The following is a 24,758-nucleotide window of genomic DNA, read 5'->3' as shown; positions in this document are numbered from 1 at the left end:
TCGCAGCCCACAATGCACAGCGTCCCACTGAATACACAGTCCATCAGCCTGTGCATTAATGCTCGCCTCGTGTCACAAAGGTGGCTGGAAGCAATTTCACCTGGAACCCAATCCGCGAAGAGGGCCTCCCTACCCACCGTTTAACACGTCACCTTATCTCCCCCCGCTCCCACTCGTGCGTGCACCTGCAGGTGTAACACCAACACCAGTGCACCGCGTCCAAGCTATCTAAGACCAGACTGTCAACGAGCATTTTTTATTCTGCCGAGCAGGTCCGGTGTCTCTCGACTAGTTCATATTCATTTGTACACTCTGTCTTTTGACAGCTGCTATTCATGCATCCCAGTATACTTGCAAGAAGACAAACACATCAGTAGCCAAACATCTTTTTAATGAAAATGTACGGACGCGTGTTGTGAAGGTGACGCAATCGCCCACTGTGCATTGCAGTTTCCTTTCGCATCGCATCCTCTCTATCACAAGGTGCTTCAAGATGCAATCATAACCCAGGTTGGCCCAAAACACGCTACAGCTTTTACTCCCCGATCAAGCATCCGACCGCATCCTTCTAAAAGTGCTAATGGGCAGTCGAGAGGTGAATAATTCATGCGGGCTGCATTGCATCAGCTTGAGTTTTCATGCAAAGAAACGTATTGCTGACAATTAGCTCAGTTATTACACTTGAAAGTCAAGGAGGCCCCATCCTGATGGGAGTACGTCCACAGTGCGGTACCCTCAGGCGCATCTTTTTAATAGTTCTTCTATCTTGAATACAGAGTAGTCATTCGCTTATGAATATTCTCATTAAAGTCTCATTATGCGTAAGTGACGTTTTATTTTTCCCTCGGCGTCTGTCCGGCTTCCCCTGTCCCTTCGCAGAATTGTCGGTCCCTTGTTTGTCATTCAATCAGCCAACTCGGTGAGATTTTGTCTTTTTTTTTTTTTTGTTCCTTTTTGGTCAATGTGGCAGTTAAGATGAAGTCGGATGCCCGGCGCCTCTAATTTGCCACTCAAACAGCCGAGCAGGCACAAGTGACAATCGGGCGGTTATGACTGAGCTGGGAAAATAATATGAGCCACTCTGATGATTTACATTGCTGCGCTTCCCAGATATTGCGCATTCAATTCCATTTGTAAACTTTGAGTCACAAATGATTTGTGATGTCTGTATGATTTGGAGAGAGAAATTGAAAAAGCACATCAATCAGTAAGAGATTACCTTTCCTGGTACGTAGCCTACCAGAGTGGTTGGTGATGATTTCAACGTTTGTGGGCCATTCCACCAAAATCGCTGCCATTTGTATCCACGTTTAAGTATGTCACGGGGCTTTTCCGCGCCGTAACAACGAGGCGCTCTAAAGCAGGTGTTGTCAGGTGTCGGCATAGCGAGCCGGCGAACTGCACAATTGCGCCATGTAGCCGCCAAAGAGAACAAATGTGCTGACTTCGACGTGCCCGACTTGGCGCCGTTTTAGCCGTGCTCTGAAAACCTTTTAACCTTAGAGCTCCACATCGTCTCAGTTGAAACATTTTTTCAGCAGTCATCCTCAAACACGGATCAAGTATTTAGAGACATCACTCTTTTTGGTGGAATGGCCCCAATGTGTTTTTTTTAATGACATTTTGGCTCAGAGGGGGAATAAGCGTTTCCAGATGTCAAGTATTTGCCTTTGCTCCGGAAGGGTTGGGCAACACCGGCCTGGTGGCTAAACAACAGTACTGATGGTAGAAGACTCCTCAGACTTTGCTTGCCTGCTAGGCAATGACTTGAGGTACTCCAAATGTCTGCGGGCGTCCTCCTGGTTGGCCCTGACGTAGTAGACCAGATAAGAGATGACCATGGTGAACCAGCCAAACATGACCACCAGCATGGCCACGTCTGTAGTCCTCTTCATCACCACGCACAAGTCGATGTTGGGCTCCAAGAGGAAGGCCAGTCCCCGAACGCTCATTTCCTCCGGGTCGGAAGTCTGGCACACGATGCCGGTCAGCGACACGGGCTCCAGGTCCACGCGGGGCATGGCCATCTGCAGGTTGCAGTCGCAATGCCAGGGATTGTTGGTTAAATTCGCCCGAGCCCGAAGGCCCTCAAAGGAGTCCGCGGTGAAATGGACTAACTTGTTTGCGGAAAGGTCAAGGAACTGCAGCGAGGAGCTCAGGCCTCTGAACGCGCCCGGCTGCAGCTGGCTAATGTCGTTGTGCGACAGGTCCAGCTCCGCCAGGTGCGACAGGCCGGCGAAGGCGTTGGCCGGGATAGAGGTCAAGAGGTTGAAGTCCAGGTAGACTCGCCGCGTGTCGTTGGGGATGTCCTGCGGGATCGCGGTCAGCTGCCGATTGCTGCAGCGCACCGTCTTGCCGCCGCCGTCGCTCTCCGAGCAGTAGCAGTGTTTGGAGCAAGTGGTGGCGGCGTGGTGGAAGCAGAAAGTCATGAGCACCAGGCTGTGCGGCAGCACACACGTGACCGCGTAGTCGACCGCGATGGACATTTCGGCGTTGGGGCCAGGCCACGCGTCAATCGCCCCTGCAACTGCCGAGCCTGAGGCATACAAAACAACGCGTCAGCTTTCGCAACTCTCGAGCATGCTTCATGTCAGCAAACAATCGGAGGACCTAAAATCACCGTCCGATTTAAAACGCCACTTTGAGACCGGTGTCTTCACAAACTGGGCCAATCCCACTCCACTGGGGCCCCCGCTCAATTTTCCCACAGTCCGAACGGGTGGACAGGGTGCTGCGCCCTCATCGCAGCTGAGAAACAACTGGACTCCCGTTGCTTTTCCCGGGAAGTGGAAGGATCAAACGGCCCTTTTTTTAAAATGCGCAAAATAAACAACCCGAGAGAATCCTTGGGTGCCATGGCGCCGCTTTTCTAATTGGCATCCCTGCCGTGCACTTTGTCTATTTCGGTACATGCGGACTGACATTAACTTAGCAGAAGAGGCACATAGCATTCCGACAAAACAACTCACAAAACTGAGAGGAGCTGACACAGTTGTCCTTCCACCCGACAATCCCATGTCATATCTTTTGGATAAGAATAAGATAGTTGTGCCGACGCAAAAATGGGAATATCTCCACGACTATTCAAACGTTTGCAGTCAACATACATCACTCGACTACGACAGATAATACGGTCGTGCCAATTGAATAGAATGCAGAGAAATTCAACGACTCCATTTCGTGCTTCAGTTCAGTGGACATTTTGCCGCTCCTTCTGGTTTGCGCCTCGGCCAACTGAGGGCAATAAGTTGCAGGAATATTTGTTGTTTTTTCCGCAGAGGATAAAGAATATACGCCTGGGAATACTGTTATCTGTTTGCGTGTTGCTCCACTGCTTTAAGAGTTATCAATCCATGACACGGATGCTATCTGTTCGCTCACGGAGCTATCATTTTACATTGTTTGTTAGGATCGACGCTGTCATGTAAAGCATAATGATGTGTGTGTTTCAAATAGACAACGTGTCATTTTCTTTGTTTCATTCTTGAAATTGGACTCTGTCCACCCGGCCTAACCTTCCCTCATCCAAAGAACTCCAGTGAGGGGAAACCGAGACCAACCATACAATGTGCAGGCCCGTCTCGTCCGAGGGCGCCACAGCTCACCCAGGCGTCTTTAATTCCTTCAAAATGTACGGTCAATGAGCACCAATCCACTTACAAAGATTAAAAAAATGTCATCGATCTCTCTGCGAGTATCAAATAGCGTTTCGTGAGGTGGGGTAGCGGGCAGTGCGGTGGCAATGGTGGGTAGCGATACTGTGTCCCGCGTGAGGAGCACAAAGGCTTCCCGCCAACAAAATCCACCACTTCCAATTCAACTAACACCCGTCCGCCGTTTAACAATTTGAGAACCGCTGATGCAGCTCTTGCCGTCGAGGTCCACGCAGACGATCTGCACCGCGGTCAACTTGAGTTGAGGCTCAGTTTTGAGTGGCTCAAGCGACACAATTCCAATAGTCTGGTCTTAATTGGCACAACTTGAAAATGTGTCAGGACAGCCCCAAAAATAATGAATAAATAAATTTGGAAACGGTTTGACTACAGTGCTAGAAATAGTGCCTGGGGGCATTTTTGGCATTTGGTAAGTTCTTTCTCCTCCTATTTTGTGTTTTTTTTTTATATATATATACTGTGTGTGTGTGTGTGTGTGTGTGTGTGTGTGCGTGTGTATATATATATATATATATATATATATATATATATATATACACACATATATAGATATATATATATTTTTTTTTTTCTTAATCCTCTGATATATATATATATATATATATATATATATTTGCACCCTAAAGTTGCATCGTGTAGAGAGCCGGCGCATGGTGTTTTCCAGGGCATGAGAGCCTGAATCAGCTGCCGGTTGTTTATCAATGGGGATGGCGGCAGACCGAGCCTTGACATGATCAGATTTGATCAAGCCAGGCAGTAATGTTGTTTTCGAGCTCTTAGCTCCATCCACTCGCAAAGCCCTCATTGGACGCCAGCTTCAATTTCCACTGATTTGAACCGGGGATGCATGGCAACATTTCGATTGTGTCCCACGCCGTCTCACGCAAGTGTTCACATAGTCTGATAAAATATAGATGCCGATGATTGACGATGCGGCTGATCCGTCACTTGTTGTCGTGTGTCCACTTCAAGCAGTCAATGCCAAATGAGCATAATTCATTTCAACTAACTGCGGTTCCTACCCATAATGCAACACTAAAGGGAAATTAATTGAAAGATATAATTGAACAAAACCTATGTGGACATGCTGGTCTATATTTGTCTGGAGAAAAATAGAATTCATGATGAACTCGTCATGCATGTGGTACGTATGATTATTTAAAAAACAAAATATTGATGTGTCCAATACACTAACCTTTGTGGCGCTCTTTCCCCCATCGTCATGATCCACCGCATCTTTCAGTGTTCCGACACCACGAAGCAGATTCAACTTGCTGTCTGTTGCTTTCCGCCGCAGATGCTTCCACAGCAGTTCAAGGCTCGCCCGTTTAGTTTCCACGCAACCAGAGGAGGCAACACGTTAGCTGGCGCCTGTGCGCTCGGGCTGGGAGGCGCCCGGGAGAGGGGCACGTCCAACATGGGTGCGATGCAAATACGTCAACGCGCACGCAGCACGAACGCCTCCACCCTGCTCCCCCGGAGGCTTCTCGAGGGCTTCCCTCGCTGGTGTGACGACGTGACTTTCACGGCGATTCTGGGACGGATCGTCTCGGTCGGTCTGCTGGCCGGCAGCTCGCGTGCACGCAGCAGGTGGCCTCACAGCGAAGGCCACGCCCCCTGTGGAACCCTTGCGATTTGAAGGTGAGCTGACTTCCCTTGCAACGGCGTCGTTTCTCCCGGACTTCTGTTCAAGCGTGGCCGTAAAATGTATCTTAACGACAGTAATCCGGAATCTGCTCCACGTTTTGGTCTCGTCCGTAAACAAGCATTTTGCAGGTCAGCGTCTACTTGCTGTACTTAAGGAAAGGAAGAGTACAGTATACATTTTTCTGGCCGTTCATCAAGTCTCCTTTATCACGGTCTCAAATGAGCTGGAATCTCTCACAGTCGACTTTGGATGATTAGTGCGGTCCACCTTGGGGTGCTCAGCAGACGGTTCATAAAACAAGGAGACCTACGGCAAACGAATGCTAGTCAACAATCCAAAGCCGTTGTTGTTTCACAGCCCGGTTGATAAAAGGGCCTTTGCCAAATAGAATACAAGTGTCTGAAAAGTCTCATTGAACAATAAACTTGAATTGTGGTCTTGTCGCGGTCAGGTCCTGAGGTTCTGCAGGTCGTGTCCACACCCTTGATGAGGAAAGCCGATCGATTGCACTAAAACAGCTCTGCTGACCCTGGAGTCTGCCAAGCAGCCACTCATAAGGTTGTAATGGAATTAAAATCAATACGTCGGGTTCCTCCCGTCCTCCTGCTGCTCCGGAATGACATAATGCGGATGATGAAGTGCCACGTTGTACTTTGTGTACAATTATGAATGCCTTCTCAAAATAATATTGCCAGCATTTATTATCCATTTAGGCATTTGTCCAAAAATTGAAGGTAGTTTGCTGGTTGTGCTCAGCAACAAAGAGCTGACAGCATGGTTCGTGGATTTGTTGTCAGTTTGTTCGACTCCCTTTTACCGTTGGGTATTTTAATCAAGTTTAATTGCCAAGAAGACATTTACGAACACCATTAAAGATCCGGCTGGACTCTCTCTGGCAGTTAGAGAGTACGGAGAGTTACAGTGAAGTCATTCCACGATCAAACCGTGGCATCTAAAAACCTATTTAAAGAACGGTTTTGATTTTCTGTTCATCAATTGACTTTGGGCGAGAGGCGGGGGTACACCCTGTACTGCCAGCCAAAACATACATTCTGCTCACCGAAGATGCCGATTATGAAATGTGTCCATTTGTACGGGTCACTCCAGACATGATTCGCTCTCAGCATTCCCGCTCTTCGTTGACAAGAAAATCTGACAATGAGACAGCAGTTCGGATGAGTTCGGATCAGCTGCACTTGGAAGTAAGTCAATTAATTGAGCTTCATTAAGATTGCTTCTGCTCCAGTCTGCACTCTTGATAAAGGCCGTACCTGTGAGATGACAGTAATCCTTGCAAGGGGGATTTGCATATAAGAGTCCCTCGCGGTGTCTAAGCACTGCTGTGGAGCTGGATGAAAAAGCCGTGATGAATTTTTCTCCTTCATTCTCATTTTTCATTCCTCCAGCGCTCCCGGGCGTGTGTATGCCCCGTCCACAGAACAAGATCAAACACTCGCCGGGTTTGTGCGAAAACATTAGCCAGCTTTATTTATTTATTTTCCAGCGTGTCTTGACTGGGTCTTACGCAAGAGATGGGCGCATCAAACGGATTTATTTCCAAAGCAAGCCCAGCCAGTCATAATAGGTGCTGCCCTCTTTTCAAAGTGTTGAGAATGTTCATGTGTTGGAAATGTTGCAACTATGGCAACCCATGCAGATCAATAACAATACTCACGGTCATATGTTATTTATCCTCTGCCTAAAAATGACTACTATTACAGCGGCAGACTGAGAAGTGTCCATCCCCATTCCTTTTGTGTGTACATTGTACAGTACTGATTTTGAATTTGATTTAGTGCGTAGCATCTATGCTATTTCTCATTCTAGTGATATTCATCCACAACGAGCAATCAGGACCAGTGCCTCACCAAAATCGCTCCACCACCTCACAACCGCCTGCCAGCACATTAAATATAAAAGTTGTGTTCCCTCTGGCCTTTTTAAAGAACTGCAAAGTCATGCATATATTGTGTCTCTCAGGCATATTCACCACAATAGCCGTGGGGATTTGAGTTCATTTTAAAGGTCAGGCTTTGTACCTTTGAGGAAAGTAAGGACACGGTATGAATTATCAAAAGGGGACTGGCTATTAGATGTTGACACAGACTACATTTTGACAATGGCTTGGTCTTTTAAAAATACATTCCCTTGTCTCTATTTTTATGTGCAAAAGTGTGTACATATACTGTGTGTGTGTATTATATATATATATATATATATATATATATACACACACACACACACACACACACACATATACTGTATGTTGTTTGTTTTTCACAGCACAGCGACAATTTGCAGGATAGAAAATTAATGGATGGGGATGGCTGGATATTTTACAGACTTCTATCCTCCAGTATTCTCTTACAAAGCACTACTAATGTTATTCATTGAAACAGACAGTGCTTTCACAACCATGTCCAGGTCAGCTGAGAGACCTGCAAGGAGGACAGATAAGGAGAAGAGGCAAGCGCATCATTCCATTTACATTGACTGCTGGCAGACTGTCAAAGTGCACCACGCTCCCAATACACACAAGAAACCCCCTGCATGATTGCTTGCTTGCACAGAGATGAATAATTTTCATTCTGCTGTGACAGAGATGGCTAGAGGGGAAACGAGGAGGAGGTCGCTCGTCCCAACATATTTAGTACAATTGTTAGGTACTTTGTTTGTTTTGGGAAGCTACTGTATTTGCAATTATACGACACAACTTTGACATGTTTGGTAGTGACTGGATAGATTCGAAATGGTAAATTAAAAGAGTCGGTTGGGCCAGATCATTGTTGGAAGATGTTAAAAAAATACTGTAATTTCAAAAAAGTAGTACTGAAAAAAAAGAAAAAGTTTGAACCGTGTTTTTAAAATAAGCGAAGTCGATTGGCCATTGGGTGCTAAGGGCGGGGTGAAAGGGCCAATACTCTCGCTGATTGGGCTATTGAACAACCTCACGCTGATTACGACCATCTTATTGGATGATTTTGTCACGTGCTCAATGACCCATTGGCTGTTGTGAACTGGCGCCTGAAACGCTCTGATATTTAAACGGGGGTCGCACTCACTAAACTCCGTTCTTTTCCGGTAACGCTCCCTCTGTTATCGTGTACCTGTGTATATTGTCCAAGGATTTAAATTGTTCATTTTAAACGCAGTAAACACCGACCGGATATCCCTGTCGAATAAAGGAGGGGAAAATGGCTGAACCACTGAAGGTAACTGACACTGAGCTGCTGGACTGGGACGTTAACCTGGGGTTAACTACCATGCAGTCTAAAGTTGTCAAGCAACGTTACGTGACTATTGATACGGGGAAAAAAGGTCACTAATATGTTAAAACAAACGTAGTGGTAGTATAGGGAGCTCTCGCATGAACTTGGTACGAAGCTGAACTACAATTTGCATTTTTTGTGGGGGTCAACGAAGCAGTTTACAAGATGGCGTTCGCCCCCAAACGCTCAAAATGGCGTTTCACTTAGGACAGGAATCGGTTGGGTAATTTTCTATCAAGGACCACCATCATTATTAGCATCAAAGTACAGTGGGAAATGATGGGAAATGGTAACCAACCCTGCAATGATTCAATGAGATACTAATTGTACCGAAAATGAATTGGGGGGGGGGGGGGTTACCTGTGATTACAATTTTAATGTATAATACACAATTATGAGCATATGAAATACTGAAAACAAATCAAAAGACTTAAAATTGTGTCCTCAACAGATCAATTTCTTCGAGAACCAGTCACTGGAGAAGACTAAGACGGATCCCAACCGCATGTCAGTGGAGAGGATCTATCAGAAGAAGACTCAGTTGGAGCACATTTTGCTCCGACCTGATTCTTACATCGGCTCAGTAGAGACTGTCACCCAGGTAAGACTCAAATCGCCAGCTGGATCTACAAGACGGATGAGAACCCACCCATTGCCATTTTTTTCCTCAGCAAATGTGGGTGTATGACGAAGATGTTGGAATGAACTGCCGGGATGTAACGTTCGTACCGGGGCTTTACAAGATTTTTGATGAGATCCTTGGTAAGCAAACGGCTGAAACGGCCTTAAGTCCAAATGACAGTCTTTTATTTGTTGTCTCACGCAAGGATTCCCTTTCCTCCTCCCAGTAAATGCTGCGGACAACAAGCAGAGAGATAATAGTATGTCCTCCATCAAAATCAACATTGATGTGTGAGTATGATATGCTTCAGTGGTGTTTACCCAGAGAAGGTTATATGCAGGGGAATGTACATCGTGGAACAATTCACATAACCTAAATGAGTTTTTATCGTGGCTTATGTTTTTTCCCCCTCCCCCTTTCAGTGAAAACAACACCATCAGCATATGGAATAATGGCAAGGGGATCCCAGTGGTGGAGCACAAGGTGGAGAAAGTGTTTGTACCTGCACTCATCTTTGGACAGCTCCTCACCTCTAGTAACTATGACGACGGTGAAAAGAAAGTCACTGGTAAGCTATGTCATGCACATTCTTTTACTATATGGGGTTGGGTAGCATGACCCTAAAATAAATCATCACCCAACTTAATTTTTTTTAAATTACAAAATATCCAGTTTAATGCCTCCCCACCACCACCCTTACAGGAAAAGCAAATGGCATTATTCCAAACCATTTTAGTGTTTTTTTTTCCCCCTTCTGGGATTTTTTTTATTTCTCCTGGTACCAACTAAAGTTTGAAACTCTTAAATTGTGCCAACTCCTGGAGAAACAATGTTTATTTCAGACACACAATTTGCTTCGGTGGGCCAATAAAATGCTTTTCGGTGCTGGATTTGGCACCTGAGCCTCAATTTTGACATCTGTGGTCTATACCTTACTTTATAGGTGGGCGTAATGGATACGGTGCCAAGTTGTGCAACATCTTCAGCACCAAGTTCACCGTTGAGACAGCCTGTAGAGAATCAAAGAAGACCTTTCGACAGGTACTGAGCAAATATGGCAGAACTTTTGCTCTGAATCTTTCCCTCACCTGTCACTTCACATCAGTACTTTTCTTTCTTCAGACGTGGTACGACAACATGGGCAGAACCGGGGAAGCTACCATCAAATCCTTTGATGGAGAGGATTTCACCTGCATCACCTTTCGGCCTGATCTGCCCAAGTTTAAGATGAGCATCCTGGATAAAGACACGGTGGCCCTGATGACCAGGAGGGCCTACGACATCGCTGGATGTACCAAGGGTGTCCGCGTGTTCTTCAACAGCAAAAGACTTCCTGTAAGTTCACATGTTGTCTTGTGTGCCTCTGATCATTGTTAGATATCCTTATTCAGAATGTAACAAATGTCACGTTTTGTACAATTGAGAATGTTTCTGCTGCATCTTTATTAAGTTTCCTTGTTCAATGTGCGCCTCAGGTTACAGATTTCCGCAGTTACGTCAACTTGTATGTCAAGGACAAAGTGAGTGAGACGGGGAATGAGCTGACAGTGGTTCATGAGGTTGTCAATGGGCGCTGGGAGGTTTGCCTCACCATGAGCGAGAAGGGCTTCCAGCAAGTCAGCTTTGTCAACAGCATTGCCACAACCAAGGTAGACTTTTACACCGGATTAGGTGCCCCTCTCAATTCACTTATTCAGATGCGTTACAAGGGTAATCGAGAGTGGGCGGGGCACTATAATTTTGTTGTCAATCCAGCAATTCAAATGACTGCTATCGGGCCTTTTGCCAACTGGGTGCTAATGTTTGTCCTCTGCTCATTAGGGCGGCAGGCACGCCGATTACGTGGCCGATCAGGTAGTGAGCAAGCTCATTGATGTTGTGAAGAAAAAGAACAAAGCTGGTGTGGTGGTCAAACCATTCCAGGTAAAAAAAATAAAATCCTCTCTCCATATGCATTCCTTAGTAGGTTAAAACATGTAAAGTATTTCAAAAATACTCTTTTGGCATGCATATTGGGAAAGAAAAGACAACCTCCTCAAGATGACAGTGATGTTGCTGTTGAGATCACATGACTTATTTCCATCCCCATTGTAGGTGAAAAACCACATGTGGCTGTTTGTCAACTGCCTGATTGAGAACCCCACGTTTGACTCTCAGACCAAAGAGAACATGACTCTGCAACATAAGAACTTTGGCTCCACGTGCCAGCTCAGCGATAAGTTCATTAAACAGGTAAAGCATGGCCGGCCGGCATCGCTCACTTCTTCCTCTCTGAGCGTCTTTCACTTTGCCGACTCATCTCCATAACAGGCCACCGGCTGCGGAATTGTCGAAAGTATGATGAACTGGGTGAAGTTCAAAGCTCAGCTGCTGCTCAACATGAAGTGCTCGGCAGTCAAACGCACCAAAATCAAAGGGATGCCCAAGCTGGATGACGCCAACGATGCAGGTACTGTTTTTCCAATTCAACACTCTGGCCGTGGAGTGAAGCTCCTGTAATCACTTTGTCAATCTGGTAGGTGGCAAGAACTCCATCGGTTGCACGTTGATCCTCACTGAGGGAGACTCGGCCAAGACTCTGGCCGTGTCTGGCCTGGGTGTGGTCGGCAGGGATCGCTATGGCGTCTTCCCTCTGAGAGGAAAAATCCTCAACGTGCGAGAGGCCTCTCCCAAACAGGTCAGGCTTCGCTGTTGTTGTGATTGAAAGGCATTTGCGGCCTTTTACGCAGAGTACAGTGTCAAGTCACGTCGTGTGTCCCATGAGTTACCACTCGTATGGGAAATGCTGCTTAATCTCATTATGGTGTTCATGTGCATCAATGGGTAGATCGGCGGTTTCCAGATCCACTTGATTTCTCCCCCCGCCCCCCAATCTTTGGTGTCATTTGAAGGCCTTCTTATCGGTTTGCATGTCTTCTCTTGCAGATTATGGCGAACGCTGAGATCAACAACATCATCAAGATCCTTGGTCTGCAGTACAAAAAGAACTACAGTGACCCAGATTCCCTCAAGACCTTGCGCTATGGCAAGATCATGATCATGACGGATCAGGTTTGTTTTTAGTCTTCCTCTCACTTTTTTTCCCATCAAGCCCACGCAAGTGTCACTAATCTTGACTCGCATAACGTTTGTGACAGGATCAAGACGGCTCCCACATTAAAGGTTTGTTGATCAATTTCATCCACTACAACTGGCCGTCGTTGCTGCGCCACAACTTCCTGGAAGAGTTCATCACTCCAATCATCAAAGTATGTCGCCACGCGGTGCCCAAAGCATAGAAGCCTGCGGCACATCTAATGATCTCTCATGGCATCGTGTTTGGGAATGAAATACAGTAATGTTTCCTGCCTTCAGGCATCATACAAGAAATCCCAGCTGTCATTCTACAGTATCCCGGAGTTCAATGAATGGAAGGAGCGCCAGTCCAACTACAAATCTTGGAAAATCAAATACTACAAAGGTTTGTCACAAACCCCTGTGTGGTAGTAAACCAGCCAAGTAAGCTTCTCTCTATGCCTGACCTACGTCACGGTTTTTGTTCTGCATTCTGCCGCTCTTTCTCATCGGCCGTCTGCTCCGTTTCTGTCCAATCAGGTTTGGGAACTAGCACGTCGCAGGAGGCCAAGGAGTATTTCTGTGACATGCAGAGACACCGTATTCCATTCAAATACTCTGGGCCAGAAGACGACGAAGCCATCACCCTTGTAAGTCACATCTGTTTGCATCGTGGCATTGTTATTGCTTGAGGTGATTTTTTTGGAAGGGAGGATCAATCGAATCTACTGTCCGTCCTCTTTGTGCTAGGCCTTTAGCAAGAAAAAAGTGGACGAACGCAAAGAGTGGCTCACCAATTTCATGATCAATAGACGCCACCGGAAGGAGCACAACCTGCCCGAGGTTGACCACCGTGTCATTTAAATGTTTTTATTTCATGGACTGATTGGTGAAGACTCTGAAGTTACCGGGTTGCTCTGTGTCCGCAGGAGTATCTGTACGGCCAGTCCACAACGCATCTCTCCTACGATGACTTTGTCAACAAGGAGCTGGTACTCTTCTCCCACTCTGACAACGAGAGGTCCATTCCCTGCCTGGTGGATGGTATGTTAATGCAGCCAGTTTCAGAAACACCGTTAAGTTTGCAAACGGCTCTGATGAATGTATTTGATTTGCTTTGTGACAGGGCTGAAGCCTGGCCAGAGGAAGGTACTGTTCTGCTGCTTCAAGAGAAATGACAAGCGGGAAGTGAAGGTGGCCCAGTTGGCTGGTTCTGTGGCTGAGATGTCAGCGTATCATCATGGGGAGGTGACTGTCGCATTTGCTCATGACTGTCCTTTTCTGAATTTTGGTTCCGTGTGTCTGCATACAGAGGACCCATGTTTGTCTGTACAGTACTCTACAAATGTCTTTGGCCAGCATTGGGTTTGTTTTAGCATAATTGTTGTCACAATGGGTCATTAAAAAACAACAACAAAGGTAGTGGGGAACTAAGACGTTTCACACAACAAAACCCGTTGATTTCCAGACTTCTCTGATGATGACCATTATTGGATTAGCCCAGAACTTTGTGGGAAGCAACAACTTGAACTTGTTGCAGCCTCTTGGCCAGTTTGGAACAAGGCTGCACGGTGGCAAGGACTCTGCCAGCCCCCGTTACATTTTCACCATGCTCAGGTCAGCAGTCGACGTTTACCTTTTTGAAAAGTCGCTCAATGAATCCGCGGTCGCTCAATGTCTCCCAACTCTTCAGCCCCCTGGCCCGCCTTCTTTTCCCACCCACTGACGATAATCTGCTGAGGAACAATTATGACGACAACCAGCGTGTGGAACCCGAGTGGTATATACCCATCATTCCCACCGTTCTGATCAACGGCTCTGACGGTATTGGCACAGGCTGGGCCAGCAGAATCCCCAACTATGACATCCGAGAGATCGTCGCCAATATTACACGCTTGCTGAACGGAGAGGAGATGCTACCCATGGTGAGGCCCTTCTATTCGGGTCTTTAAAGGTGGACCAAGAGTGAAGGCGATGCTCATTGGTTTTGTCTTCTCGAAGCTCCCGAACTATAAAGGCTTCAAAGGTACCATTGATCATCTGATAGACAACCAGTACGTGGTCTGTGGAGAGCTGGCAATCATTGACTCAACCACCATTGAGATCTCCGAGTTGCCCGTCAAAACCTGGACACAGGTTAGTTGCAATCTAATCTTGAGACCACTATCACAAACTCGATGGCACAAGATGGAGGTACACAATATTTTAATACACCGCTGTAAAGTTGAAGTTCCACAGGCCAAATGCAGCCCTCTGAATGATTTGATTTTTGTCTGCAAAAGTTGGACAGATTTTAAAAATATACAGTACATGACAATAATTAAATGTAGGGGCATTGCATTTTTTTTAAATCACATATTTCTCATGCAACCTATTTACAACGCATTTTTCTTAAAAATAAAAGATGAGCTTCAAAACCGAGGTACATATCAGCCTGGGATTTACTTGCCGCATAAGAGATTGCATTATCCCGTTTAAATGTTGAGGTATTCCTAACGTTGTGTCGACAACGGAGAGGCTCGTAAATAAAATTGAATTTGTTGCTCACTTGGATCACAACATTGCCGTGTCATCTCTCTTCCAGACATACAAGGAGAACGTTCTGGAGCCGATGCTGAACGGCACCGAGAAGGTTCCGGCTCTGATCACAGACTACAAGGAATACCACACTGACACCACTGTGCGTTTTCTGATCAAGATGACCGAGGACAAGCTGCGGGAGGTAGAGGCCATGGGACTCCATAAAGTCTTCAAGCTGCAGAATCCTCTCACTTGCAATTCCATGGTACATTCAGCAAGTCGCTATCATGAGACTGCAAGAATTCCTTTGTGGATGTAGCACCTTTAGACTTGTGGCGCTTTCAGGTTCTGTTTGACCACGTGGGCAGCCTGAAGAAGTACGACTCCGCGCAGGACATTCTCAAAGACTTCTTTGACTTGAGGTTGAATTACTACAACCTGAGAAAGGCCTGGCTCTTGGGCATGTTGGGTGCAGAGAGTGCCAAGCTCACCAACCAGGCCCGTTTCATCCTGGAGAAAATCCAGGGCGCCCTGGTCATTGGTAAGTGGCAGTTAGAGCATGCTGTGACTTGAGTTTGGGTTTGCTCATATTAAGTGTCTTCATATAGAGAACAAACCAAAGAAGGAACTGATTCGCATGCTGCAGCAGATGGGTTATGACTCGGACCCAGTCAAAGCCTGGAAACAGGCGGAAGACAAGGTACGGCCTCGGGAAGGGAATTCTTTCCGTCTCATTTCCATTCAGTCAGCAGCCACCTGCACTCAATTTCCCGTGTGATCATTAGAATGCGGAGCAAGCGGAGGAGGATCAGGAGGAAGCCCCGGAGGAGGAGGACACGAGTGGGCCCGACTACAACTACCTGCTCAGCATGCCCATGTGGTTCCTGACCAAGGAGAAGAAGGAGGAGCTCTGCAAGCAGAGAGATGCTAAGGTGAGCTACTCACATCTGCTCTCGGTGTGCTCTTTTTGATATGTTTACTCTTTTTCTGATCTTTCCTTTTGCCACCATTACTTTGCAGATGACAGAGTTGAACGCACTGAAGAAAAAGACTCCATCTAACTTGTGGAAAGACGATCTTGGTGCCTTTATGGAAGAACTGGAGGTAGGCGCTCATCTTTTCTTTTTTCCGCTGGCTGTGTTGAGGATTTGCCTCCAAATCTTAGAATTACACCTGGTCATTGTGATCTCCCCCCAGCGCGTTGAAGCCAAAGAGAAAGAGGATGCCGCATTGCCCGTCAAAAAGACTTCCAAAGGCAAAGCGGTGAAGATGACGGTCAAAACAGAAACTCTGCCCACGCCACAGGGCCGCCGTGTCATCCCACGCATCACCAGTGCCATGAAAGCCGAGGCGAGCAGGAAGGCCGACCTCCTCAAAGGAGAACGCAAGAGAGGCAGAAATGTCACGGTCTGTTTTCTTATTTAGACAAGGGAGACTTTGGGGAAGATGGTCTCGTTCTGAATCAATTGTTTCTCAATTGTGCATTTGCAGACTGAAGATGTTGTGAAGATGGAATTTGGGGACAGCGAGGGGGAAGACGGTCTGCCTGCACGATTGACAAAGAGGACCAAAGCAGCCTCACAAGGCAAAGGTCGGCATGACTGCTCTACTACAGAAGAAAAGTGAAAGTAAATGCTTGGAATCGGATACCGTTTGCGACAAGCGGAGAGCAAGAGCCACGACAACGATGATACTCATTCATTTGGAACACTGTCAAATACTGCATTTGGTTGCAGGATCAAAATTGGGCAAGCAGACCACCCTTCAGTTCAAGCCGGTTGCCAAGAAGTCCAAAAAGAATGAGACATCAGAGGAGGAGGAGAGTGACAGTCGGTCTGAAAGTGAAATGGAGGTCGAGGATGTTGCTACCCCAAGAATTCAACGCAAAAGTAAAGGTCCGTCCCGCAAACGGGTTCTCTGACTTTTTGGCTCAAGGGGGAGAATCTTTCTGCCCAAGACCCCCCATCACAATCCGAAGGCTGTTTGTCATGTGCACCGGATTTTTTTCTTTCTTTCTTTCTTTCACAATTTCAACTCAAACCATCAACATCTAAAACTAACTTAATCAAAATACAAACTAATATTTATCCATCACCGCTAGCTGAAGTGCACTGCTTCCTCGAGCATGACTGCAAACGGAAGTGCTTGATTAGAAAAGGACAATCGGCATTGCCCACTTGGCACTTTGGTCATTCCTCACCATCTTGGGAGTTTTCCTACCACTCTCATTATTTTAGAAAAAAAGGCCACGTGTGACTAATTCACACTTTGAAATGGCGAATCATGTTCACATCGTTTTGCATATGACAAGTCAAACTAGTGAAAGGCATTTACGGGGAAAACGTGTCTTAAAAAAGTGATTTATTGGCATGTTGGAAACTTTTGCTTTATGCGCCTTCAAGCTGCAACTATTTTATCTAAGTTGCCTTGCCGTACCTGTACAACTGATGAGAGGAAGAAATGTCAGATTCGGGTGTTGCCTCAAACAACTGAGCTTTCATTTGGGCCAAAGCGAAGGTAGGGAGGACTTTTTTGTATCTTAAGAATCCAGACATCCAAGCCCAGGTACTTATTTACATATTTAAATGTATTTTTCCACAATGTGGGGTTAAAGAGGGTTTGACAATGGGTCACGGCTAATATTTTATTGCTAATTATTTTGTGTTCCGGTGCATGGGCGTCGTTTTAAGAACTGTTGCTCTTGTGGATAGCCGCGGGATTCCGCTCATCGATTGCCACAAACAACCAGCATTACTGAATCCCCGGATCCGATATGTTTCTTTTCAGTTGCCATCAAGTACTCCATGTTTGATAGCGATGATGAGTTTGATGGCTGTGTGAAGAGTGAAACAAAACAAAAAGCTGTCATCAGCGATGACGAAGACAATACTAGCTTTGTCCCTGACTCGGACAGTGACCTGGATTCTCCCAAAGCACCAGAGCCTGTGTGAGTATGACCCGATAGAAAGTGGTCGCTGTCTTTTTTTTTTTAATCTAAGTCAAGTCAACTGTATTTATAGAGCACTTTCAAACAGTCATTGCTGCATACAAAGTGCTGTACATGGAGCAATTTAACATATACAATAAACAGTAAAACAAATCGGTGATAAAGACGGTAGAAAGCACCAAACAGTAAAACCAAGAACAAATCTGAGTCATGCTGAGTCGAATGCCAAAGAATACAAGAGAGTTTTGAAGATGGGCAGCTAATACCAACATATTAAAAAAATGGAACTTTCACTGTATAAAAATTGGTTGTCTTTTTTTAATTTTTGTGTCCAATACCAACATATTTTAAAAAAAAGTATCTTTCACAGGAAGAAAGTGACAAAGGCTAAACCAACAGCTCATAAACAACTTGGAAGCAAATTGAGCTGTAAGTACCGGTAATGTCTTTGGCTCTTTTGTGCAGTAAGCCTGACAAATGCACATCTGGAAGTTTTGATGTCTCCCACATTTTTTTTTTTCCTTTATGGATCGTTAGCAGCTCAGTCTGACAAACAGGAGGTTGCCCCAGCGGCTTTGGTTCAGCCTAAGACCAAACGGGCTGCTCCAAAGAAAGCTGTCGCATCCAAGAAAGCTGCAGGTTGTAAGACTCCCCATGAACGCTAAAACGCTTTTGAACGTCTCATCGATCACGGTCTTAAATTGTTGTTTCAGATGTGAAGCAGCCATCCATCGTGGATGCTCTGTCCAAACCCAAACCTTCATCAAGTGCCATGTCCAAGAGTATTCCCTCGTTTGACTCTAAGGGCGAGGCTAAAGTACAGAAGCCGAAGCCCGCCCCCAAAAGCAAACAAGTGATGAGTGACGACTCTGACAGTGACTCAGGGGACCTCATGTCGCGCATTATGTCCAAAACATCCACTGGAGCCAAGGTTTGTGTTTAATTTGGGTGTTTTTTTTTTATTTTTTTTTTAATTTATTTTTTTTGGGGGGAAGGGTGCGGGGTAGTGTCTTGTGCATGTTGACGCTTTCTCTCTTTATAGAAAAAAGGAAGTAAGTGGAGTGATGATGAAAGCTTCCAGATTTCTGACAAGGAATCTGCAGCTCCGAAAGCTGTGGTAGCACAGGCCAAACCGAGGAGAGCCAGGAAGCCTGTTTGCTACAACCTTGACTCTGATTCGGACTAAACCAGTGTTCACATTTTGTATTTAGTTCTTCCTGGGTTTAAAACTTGTTTTTGTTTTGAATGTACCCAACTGTAAATATTTCATTGTTGTTCTTTGACCACTGTTTCTCAAATAAAGTTCATGTTTGTATTGATTTGATAGTTGGTTTCTTCCTCGCATGCTTGAGTTGAATAAGTGGCAAGCTGGTCTGATGAAAATGTCTGTTATGCATGTCATAAAAGTTATTCCAGGAATTTCACCCAAAACCCCAGTACCGAGGTGCTGAAAGGTATGTATTACCTGAATTTTTTTTGGGGGTGGGGGCAAGAAGGTGTTTGAAGCAGTTGAATGCCATTCTGTTTACTGTCAAATTAATGTAAAATGAAAGACCATTGCATGTAACCACCAGTGTTGTGTCCAAGGACCGGCAACCCAAGACCAAGGACTTGACTCCGAGGCCAAGGCCGAGGACCAAGGACCGGCTCGAGGAACACATCTCTGGTAACCACACACTGCACTTTAAGATTTGGCTAAAAACGTTTTGGCCAAATTTGGAAAAAACAAAAAAGTCCAAACTATTTACAGACATTTGAGCACTTGCAGAATGAATGACCCAATGCCCTCTCTGAATGTCCTATAGCTATATATATATATATTTTTCAAAACGGGCTTTTCCTGCCTGGAGGAATGCTTCATTAAGAGGTTTGTAATTCTTGTAAACATCACTCTGTCTCATGCATGATCAGCGCAGATTAGGTCCAAACAGGAATTCAGCAAACCACTTCCGCCAGCTCATTTATTTCTGAGTGTGTTGCAACCAGTCCGTGCCATTTGGTGTGACAGCTGGAAAATGGACATCTGCACTGTCAATTATGGAAGAATTTTTATGTATTTATTTGTGAAAGAAGACAGGGCAAGACACGAGGAGTTTCGAGGCTTAAAATAACAAAGGGCATGTGAAAGGTAGGCCGATTTGTCAGCGTTCTTTAACCTATCTGAGAAAGCTCTCCCGTCTGTTCAAGGTGGTGAAAGTACAGACTAAGTAGAACAAAGACTGATAAAAGAAGTACTGATTAGACTCGAAGTAAAAAAGTAACAAGTAGAGACTCTGAAATGTACTTAACTCATTCACTCCCAGACATATTTGTCTTTTCAGACTTCACACATTCAATCCCATGTACTTAGGTTTTCTTTTTTTCCCCAAGACTTAAAGTAATTTTTTGGGGGGCGAAGCACATTAAATTAAAAAATACCCCCGCGATGGACATGATGCGAGTGATTATCAGGACAAAAAGCTTGCAGAAATAAGCCATACAAACAACCCTCAGTGCACGCAAATCATTGTTTTGTGCAATACATTTCATGACAGCAACCCTTTGCAAATATGGATCAAGTCCTACAATCCAAAACACTGACAGAAGCTCCCCCTCTCATGTCAACATAGTTCCTTGCAACCAAGTTGGTGCTCCTTTTTGTCTTAGATTGGGCTTTGATAAGACCTCGATGGTGCATAAAGAGTACTGATGTAAATAAAACTCCTCCCTCACTTCTGCATAGTTCCTTGGCAGGTGTTTTAAAAAGCACAAAAACTGACGGGCGACAAGGTTGCCTCGAGAAATCTGAGAAGAGGTACATGTTCACACATTTTGCGTGGAAGTTTCTGCAATATTAGCATTACTTTGATGCCATTTTGTGGCATTTGGAGCCAAGAATCAGTCTTGGCAGGAATTGAGTTGCTTGATTTTGACAACAATAGTGCTTTGGCATCATTCTATTACATCTTAGGTGGCAAGGAACTGCACTGACACTGCTTTGGTGCAATCCGGCTCCAAAGAACTTTGCCGCCATCTTGTGGAATCTATATTCCATTACAAAGTCCTTTTTTAGGGCGGGTGTAATTTATGGGAGGAATCTGGATATTCTGGGCAGGGTTGGGGTTCACAGGAATTCTACTCATCACACAACCTCCAGGGGGTCCCTGTCAGCCTTGGAGACCATCACGATGACATCGGCAGGAACCCTTTGAGTTAGTTTCTGGCGGAACACAGACAGATAGCCGCGCTCGCTGTTGCTGTGGTCACTGAGGATGACGCTGGTTCCCCTGGCAACGGCATCCAGCACCTCATGGTGAGACATCTCACCTAAAACCACATTAAATCTGAAACACTGCAAAATACAGCACTTCTGTTGCCAGAGAGGAGAGGCCAACCCACCGGTGATGTAGAGGTCTGCTTGGACGCCGCTCAGCACCGAGGCTCCCGATCCCGCACATGCAGCCACAGTCCGCACAAGGGATTCTGGGAATCATGCAAAAAGTAAGCAAAACTTTTTTTTTTTTTTTACACACCTCCTCATTATTAAGTTCACTGGCTTGCGTGTCTCCACACCTTGCGTGCATCCCTGTCCGAGGGCCAAACGTAGGTGGCTCAAGCCCAAGTGGGACTTCATTTTTTTCACGGCTGTTGCCATGGTTACCGGCTCATCCAAAACACTGCGTCGCCCCTGACCGTGGCCTAGCCGAGGAGGCTGGAGGCGGTCAAAATTGGAAAGACAACAGTGTAAAAGCGAGATCAGTTATTTCCTATCAACATGTCCTGCGAGAGAAAATTGCGCAAATTCACTTTATGGAAAAAGCGGCGGTTCCACTGTCATTTTTCAACATGTGAACTCATTTTATACGTCGCTGTGAAACATGTCGCTCACCTTTTCTGCCTTAAGAATGCGGAGGGACCTGTCGACGGCGATGATGTCTCGCGTCACTTTATCAACCACCGGAGCCAATGCAGAACCACTGCAGTATAGGCTGACTTGAGTCTTGGTGGCGTCGCAGCTGTTAAAAAGACAAATATTTAAAAAAAAAAGTTTGCCCAATTTAAATTGCAGTACCAAGTATACATATCATATTCAAGTATGACATTTGGTTGATGTTGTCAGGATTATGCTGAAATAACTTTCTCGCAACACATCTGGTTTACGTATGAGTAATAGTGTCGAACCTGAGAGGGTCTTGTACTAGCACTCCTTCGAAAGCCTTCAGTTCGCGTAAGAGAACATCCAATATGTCATTTTTGCATTGGAATTCCACTATGTGACTGAAAGGCAAGTCCACATAGGCCTGAGTCAGTACAGACACCCGACCGCCACCTGAAACCAAAACCACATGGAGCACACTTGGTGAGAAGAGATCAGTGATTCTCCAACCTTTAATGTGGCAAGGTGCATATTTTAAATGACAAAAAGTGCCAAACAGAATATATGCCAGTGAGTCATGTTTTCCGCCTTTGCACGTGTTGCTGCTCTCCGTGGATCAAAGCAGCAGTTTGAAGGTTTCGAAAAAACTAACATTTATGCAAATTTCCGTTAGGCTGTCAATTGAGTTTCGAATTATATGTTAGCATGAAGCTAGCAGTGAAATTATTCGGCTTGGTTGAACATTTGTTCGGCGTTGAAATATACAATGTTTAATTCTCTTTGGATTTGTAGTGAACTTCAACCGGGAGTCTCCAATGGCTTGAAGCAAGCACGCTGGGCATTTTATTTGAAAAACTGTGTGAAAATAAGCGCGATGGAATACTTAAAACTAACTATCCCCAGTGTACCTTCCCAACTCTTTGCCACTTTAGCTGTGAGCATTTTTCCATCGACTCACCAAGTCCTCCGACCAGCCAGTCGTTGACTCCTCCACCAACGTTGTCCCAAGACGTGTGAGGCGAGAAGACCGCAATGCTGGCCTCCACGGCTCTGATAGCCAATCGCTGCTTCCAGTCCTTCTGGACCAGACGTTTGATTGGGCGAAAGAGCGGAGGATGGTAGGAGATGATGAGATCGCAGCCTTCGGCCCGGGCTTCCTCCATGACTGGCTCTGTGAGATCGTTGGTCAGCAGGATGGTTTTGACGGGCCGCGGCTCGCTTGGCTCCACCAAGAGGCCCACGTTGTCCCATGGCTCAGCCAGCGAGAGGGGCGAGAGATCCTCCAAAACCTTTAGAACGTCCTTTAGCTCCATTGGGCTGGGACGGAATGAGGAATGATAGCGGGGGAGGATGAAGCGGAAATTACAGGATGCGATTTGAAGGATGGATCTGGTCCAAACGCTTCTGAAGCTTTGCAACAGAAATATCTTTGGAAGGGTCTTACATCCAGTCAATATCAAGCGAGACCTGTGAGGACAATAATACATTGGTGCCTCAGAACCTCAAAGTGGTAGCGAACTTTACAACAAACAGCAGTTTAGCAGGTTGTGAACAATTCTCCGAAAATATATTATTTTCACACAAAGAGTCGGAACACATGACTAGACAATATAACATAACTCACTGGCATATTCTTTATCTTCTACGAAACACGACTATTACTACATGTCTGGCTAGATGCGATGGTCTTCTGTATTTTATCATCAAATGTGCCTGTTTGTAATTATGCTATCACTGTTTTTATATAGTACAATACTGAAGAGTGCCATTTTTCTTATTTAAAGAAGGTTTGGTTGTTGATCAATATTTACCACACTACTGGACATTTCATATTGCTTCAAAACATTTGTATTAATATCCGGAATGTACAGAATATATTGTTAGAGCGGATTTTTATTTATTTATTTTTTTGCCCGAGTGCAACTTGACACATCGCTAATAACGTTCGTTCCCACTTTTTATATTGTAAACACACAACGGAGGGAACTGTTGCGATGTGGTTGGGTTAAACAAATCTTATTTATTGAACACACAAAGCCATAATTTTAGTATGCATTTTAAAGTATTTTTAATGTTCATTAGCACAGAGACGCACACGATCAAATTTACTCACATGAGAAGTTGGGAGCTGCACTGTTCCGGTTTCCGGTGACGCGAGTCTACGGTCGTTTTTGATTGGTCCGTTTAATATTACGCTACGACGTTTGATTGATGAGATGGCAGACGAAATGAAATACGGTGTATTGAATAGCCCTAAAAAAGTGTTGTTAGAGATTTAAAATAATCTACAGGCGAGTTTGTGAATGAGTGAATTAATCTGTTTATATATCTATATATGAACATTGAAGTGAGCAGGAAAAGGTCAGAGGCCAATTCTGTGCATGATGGGGCACGGCACTGGACTTCTGAAAACGATACGAATGATCACAGGCTCTCCAATGACCACGTGCGAGCCAAGCACTTTAACCAAAACAAAGCGAAAGGTTGCCAATGTTTAGAGGTGACTGCTGCTAGGGTTTAAAGCAAAAATCCTGTCAAATGCAGGGTGGCCAGAGTGACTGCACTGAAACCCAATCTGAGAGATTATTGAGGATTAACGCGATAAAGGTTGAAGCTGGATGTTGGATGGATCAGGGGTGGTTATGTCATTTGGTGTTTGCTCAGCACCAATCATTCACTCCTCGCCACTGTAAAACAAACGGCTGAGGTGGCAATGGGATTTATACACTGTACTTGAGTAGAAGTGCAGACACTCAAGTGAAAGTACTGATTCAAATATACAGATGTTTTCAAATGTAGGTAGTCAAGTAAAACATCTCTATATGAGTGCAGGAAATTCTCCCTAATGTCTTTCATGACTTGCTACGACTGACAAATGGACTTCACAGGACATGTCAAATTTGACCACAGAGGATTTGCAACATGTTAGCACACGGCCATCATGTTGTCATCATGCCCGTCCAATCAACAGATTGACAATGGCAGATGTGCTCCAAAGTGAATGGCTTCAATTAGAATCATCTGTGTCGGAAGGTCAGCCCATCTGGTTCAGCTCTTCTCACGTTGCGTGGAGATGGATGACACTTGTTTTGCAGTCTATGCCATAATAGCAACTTCCAAAAAGCATTTTTAAGACTCTCCAAGGCCATTGACTTTCTGCTCATACTG

At 45.3% G+C, this 24,758-nt stretch overlaps 3 protein-coding genes across 5 annotated transcripts; 1 reads left to right on the top strand and 2 right to left on the bottom strand.

Annotated features, from left to right (window-relative positions):
- Positions 1-421: 421 nt before the first annotated feature.
- Positions 422-5,245, bottom strand: lrrc3ca (leucine rich repeat containing 3Ca). The gene is made up of 2 exons (XM_086138800.1): positions 4,870-5,245; positions 422-2,536 (listed from the first exon to the last, which is right to left on the bottom strand). The coding sequence occupies exon 2, from the start codon at positions 2,484-2,486 to the stop codon at positions 1,707-1,709; it is 780 nt and encodes a 259-aa protein (XP_085994926.1). The 5' UTR covers positions 2,487-2,536; positions 4,870-5,245; the 3' UTR covers positions 422-1,706.
- Positions 5,246-8,210: 2,965 nt separating this feature from the next.
- Positions 8,211-19,053, top strand: top2a (DNA topoisomerase II alpha). 2 transcript variants are annotated; one of them, XM_086099190.1, is made up of 35 exons: positions 8,211-8,534; positions 9,043-9,192; positions 9,263-9,353; positions 9,440-9,503; positions 9,636-9,781; positions 10,157-10,254; positions 10,336-10,548; positions 10,689-10,862; positions 11,035-11,136; positions 11,308-11,445; positions 11,524-11,662; positions 11,733-11,890; positions 12,139-12,264; positions 12,351-12,461; positions 12,568-12,673; positions 12,808-12,917; positions 13,018-13,110; positions 13,197-13,311; positions 13,394-13,515; positions 13,736-13,884; positions 13,961-14,192; positions 14,269-14,403; positions 14,852-15,052; positions 15,133-15,328; positions 15,396-15,487; positions 15,573-15,719; positions 15,808-15,891; positions 15,985-16,194; positions 16,279-16,378; positions 16,524-16,682; positions 17,575-17,734; positions 18,105-18,163; positions 18,275-18,373; positions 18,448-18,665; positions 18,777-19,053. In XM_086099190.1, the coding sequence occupies exons 1-35, from the start codon at positions 8,517-8,519 to the stop codon at positions 18,918-18,920; spliced, it is 4,659 nt and encodes a 1,552-aa protein (XP_085955316.1). In that variant the 5' UTR covers positions 8,211-8,516; the 3' UTR covers positions 18,921-19,053. The 2 variants fall into 2 exon arrangements, with proteins under 2 accessions (XP_085955316.1, XP_085955315.1); XM_086099189.1 differs by having other exon boundaries at positions 8,212-8,534; positions 18,272-18,373.
- Positions 19,054-19,769: 716 nt separating this feature from the next.
- On the bottom strand, positions 19,770-23,724 carry nif3l1 (NIF3 NGG1 interacting factor 3-like 1 (S. cerevisiae)). Of its 2 annotated transcripts, XM_086099501.1 has the most exons (7): positions 23,704-23,724; positions 22,549-23,057; positions 21,896-22,043; positions 21,603-21,729; positions 21,287-21,425; positions 21,113-21,196; positions 19,770-21,040 (listed from the first exon to the last, which is right to left on the bottom strand). In XM_086099501.1, coding segments are annotated over exons 1-7 (1,194 nt in total). In that variant the 5' UTR covers positions 23,706-23,724; the 3' UTR covers positions 19,770-20,855. The 2 variants fall into 2 exon arrangements, with proteins under 2 accessions (XP_085955627.1, XP_085955626.1); XM_086099500.1 differs by lacking the exon at positions 23,704-23,724 and having other exon boundaries at positions 22,549-23,077.
- Between the last annotated feature and the right edge of the window lie 1,034 nt (positions 23,725-24,758).

This window comes from Hippocampus guttulatus, chromosome 19 (assembly GCF_054856545.1).
Source record: "Hippocampus guttulatus isolate MCC_2025c chromosome 19, RoL_Hgut_1.0, whole genome shotgun sequence".
NCBI classification, from domain to species: domain Eukaryota; kingdom Metazoa; phylum Chordata; class Actinopteri; order Syngnathiformes; family Syngnathidae; genus Hippocampus; species Hippocampus guttulatus.
Note: the sequence above shows the minus strand (reverse complement) of the source record. Positions and strands in the feature narration are given on the sequence as shown.

Excerpts from the sequence above, each read along its gene's own strand:
- lrrc3ca (XM_086138800.1), bottom strand. The coding sequence starts at position 2,486 with ATGTCCATCGCGGTCGACTACGCGGTCACGTGTGTGCTGCCGCACAGC.
- top2a (XM_086099189.1), top strand. Across the intron at positions 9,354-9,439 it reads GATTTTTGATGAGATCCTTG|TAAATGCTGCGGACAACAAG; the intron begins GTAAGCAAACGG and ends TCCTCCTCCCAG. Across the intron at positions 15,488-15,572 it reads GGAAACAGGCGGAAGACAAG|AATGCGGAGCAAGCGGAGGA; the intron begins GTACGGCCTCGG and ends TGTGATCATTAG.
- nif3l1 (XM_086099500.1), bottom strand. The coding sequence starts at position 23,077 with ATGTATTATTGTCCTCACAGGTCTCGCTTGATATTGACTGGATGTAAG. Across the intron at positions 22,044-22,548 it reads CTGGCTGGTCGGAGGACTTG|GTGGCGGTCGGGTGTCTGTA; the intron begins GTGAGTCGATGG and ends TTTTGGTTTCAG. Across the intron at positions 21,041-21,112 it reads AGCAGACCTCTACATCACCG|GTGAGATGTCTCACCATGAG; the intron begins GTGGGTTGGCCT and ends ATGTGGTTTTAG.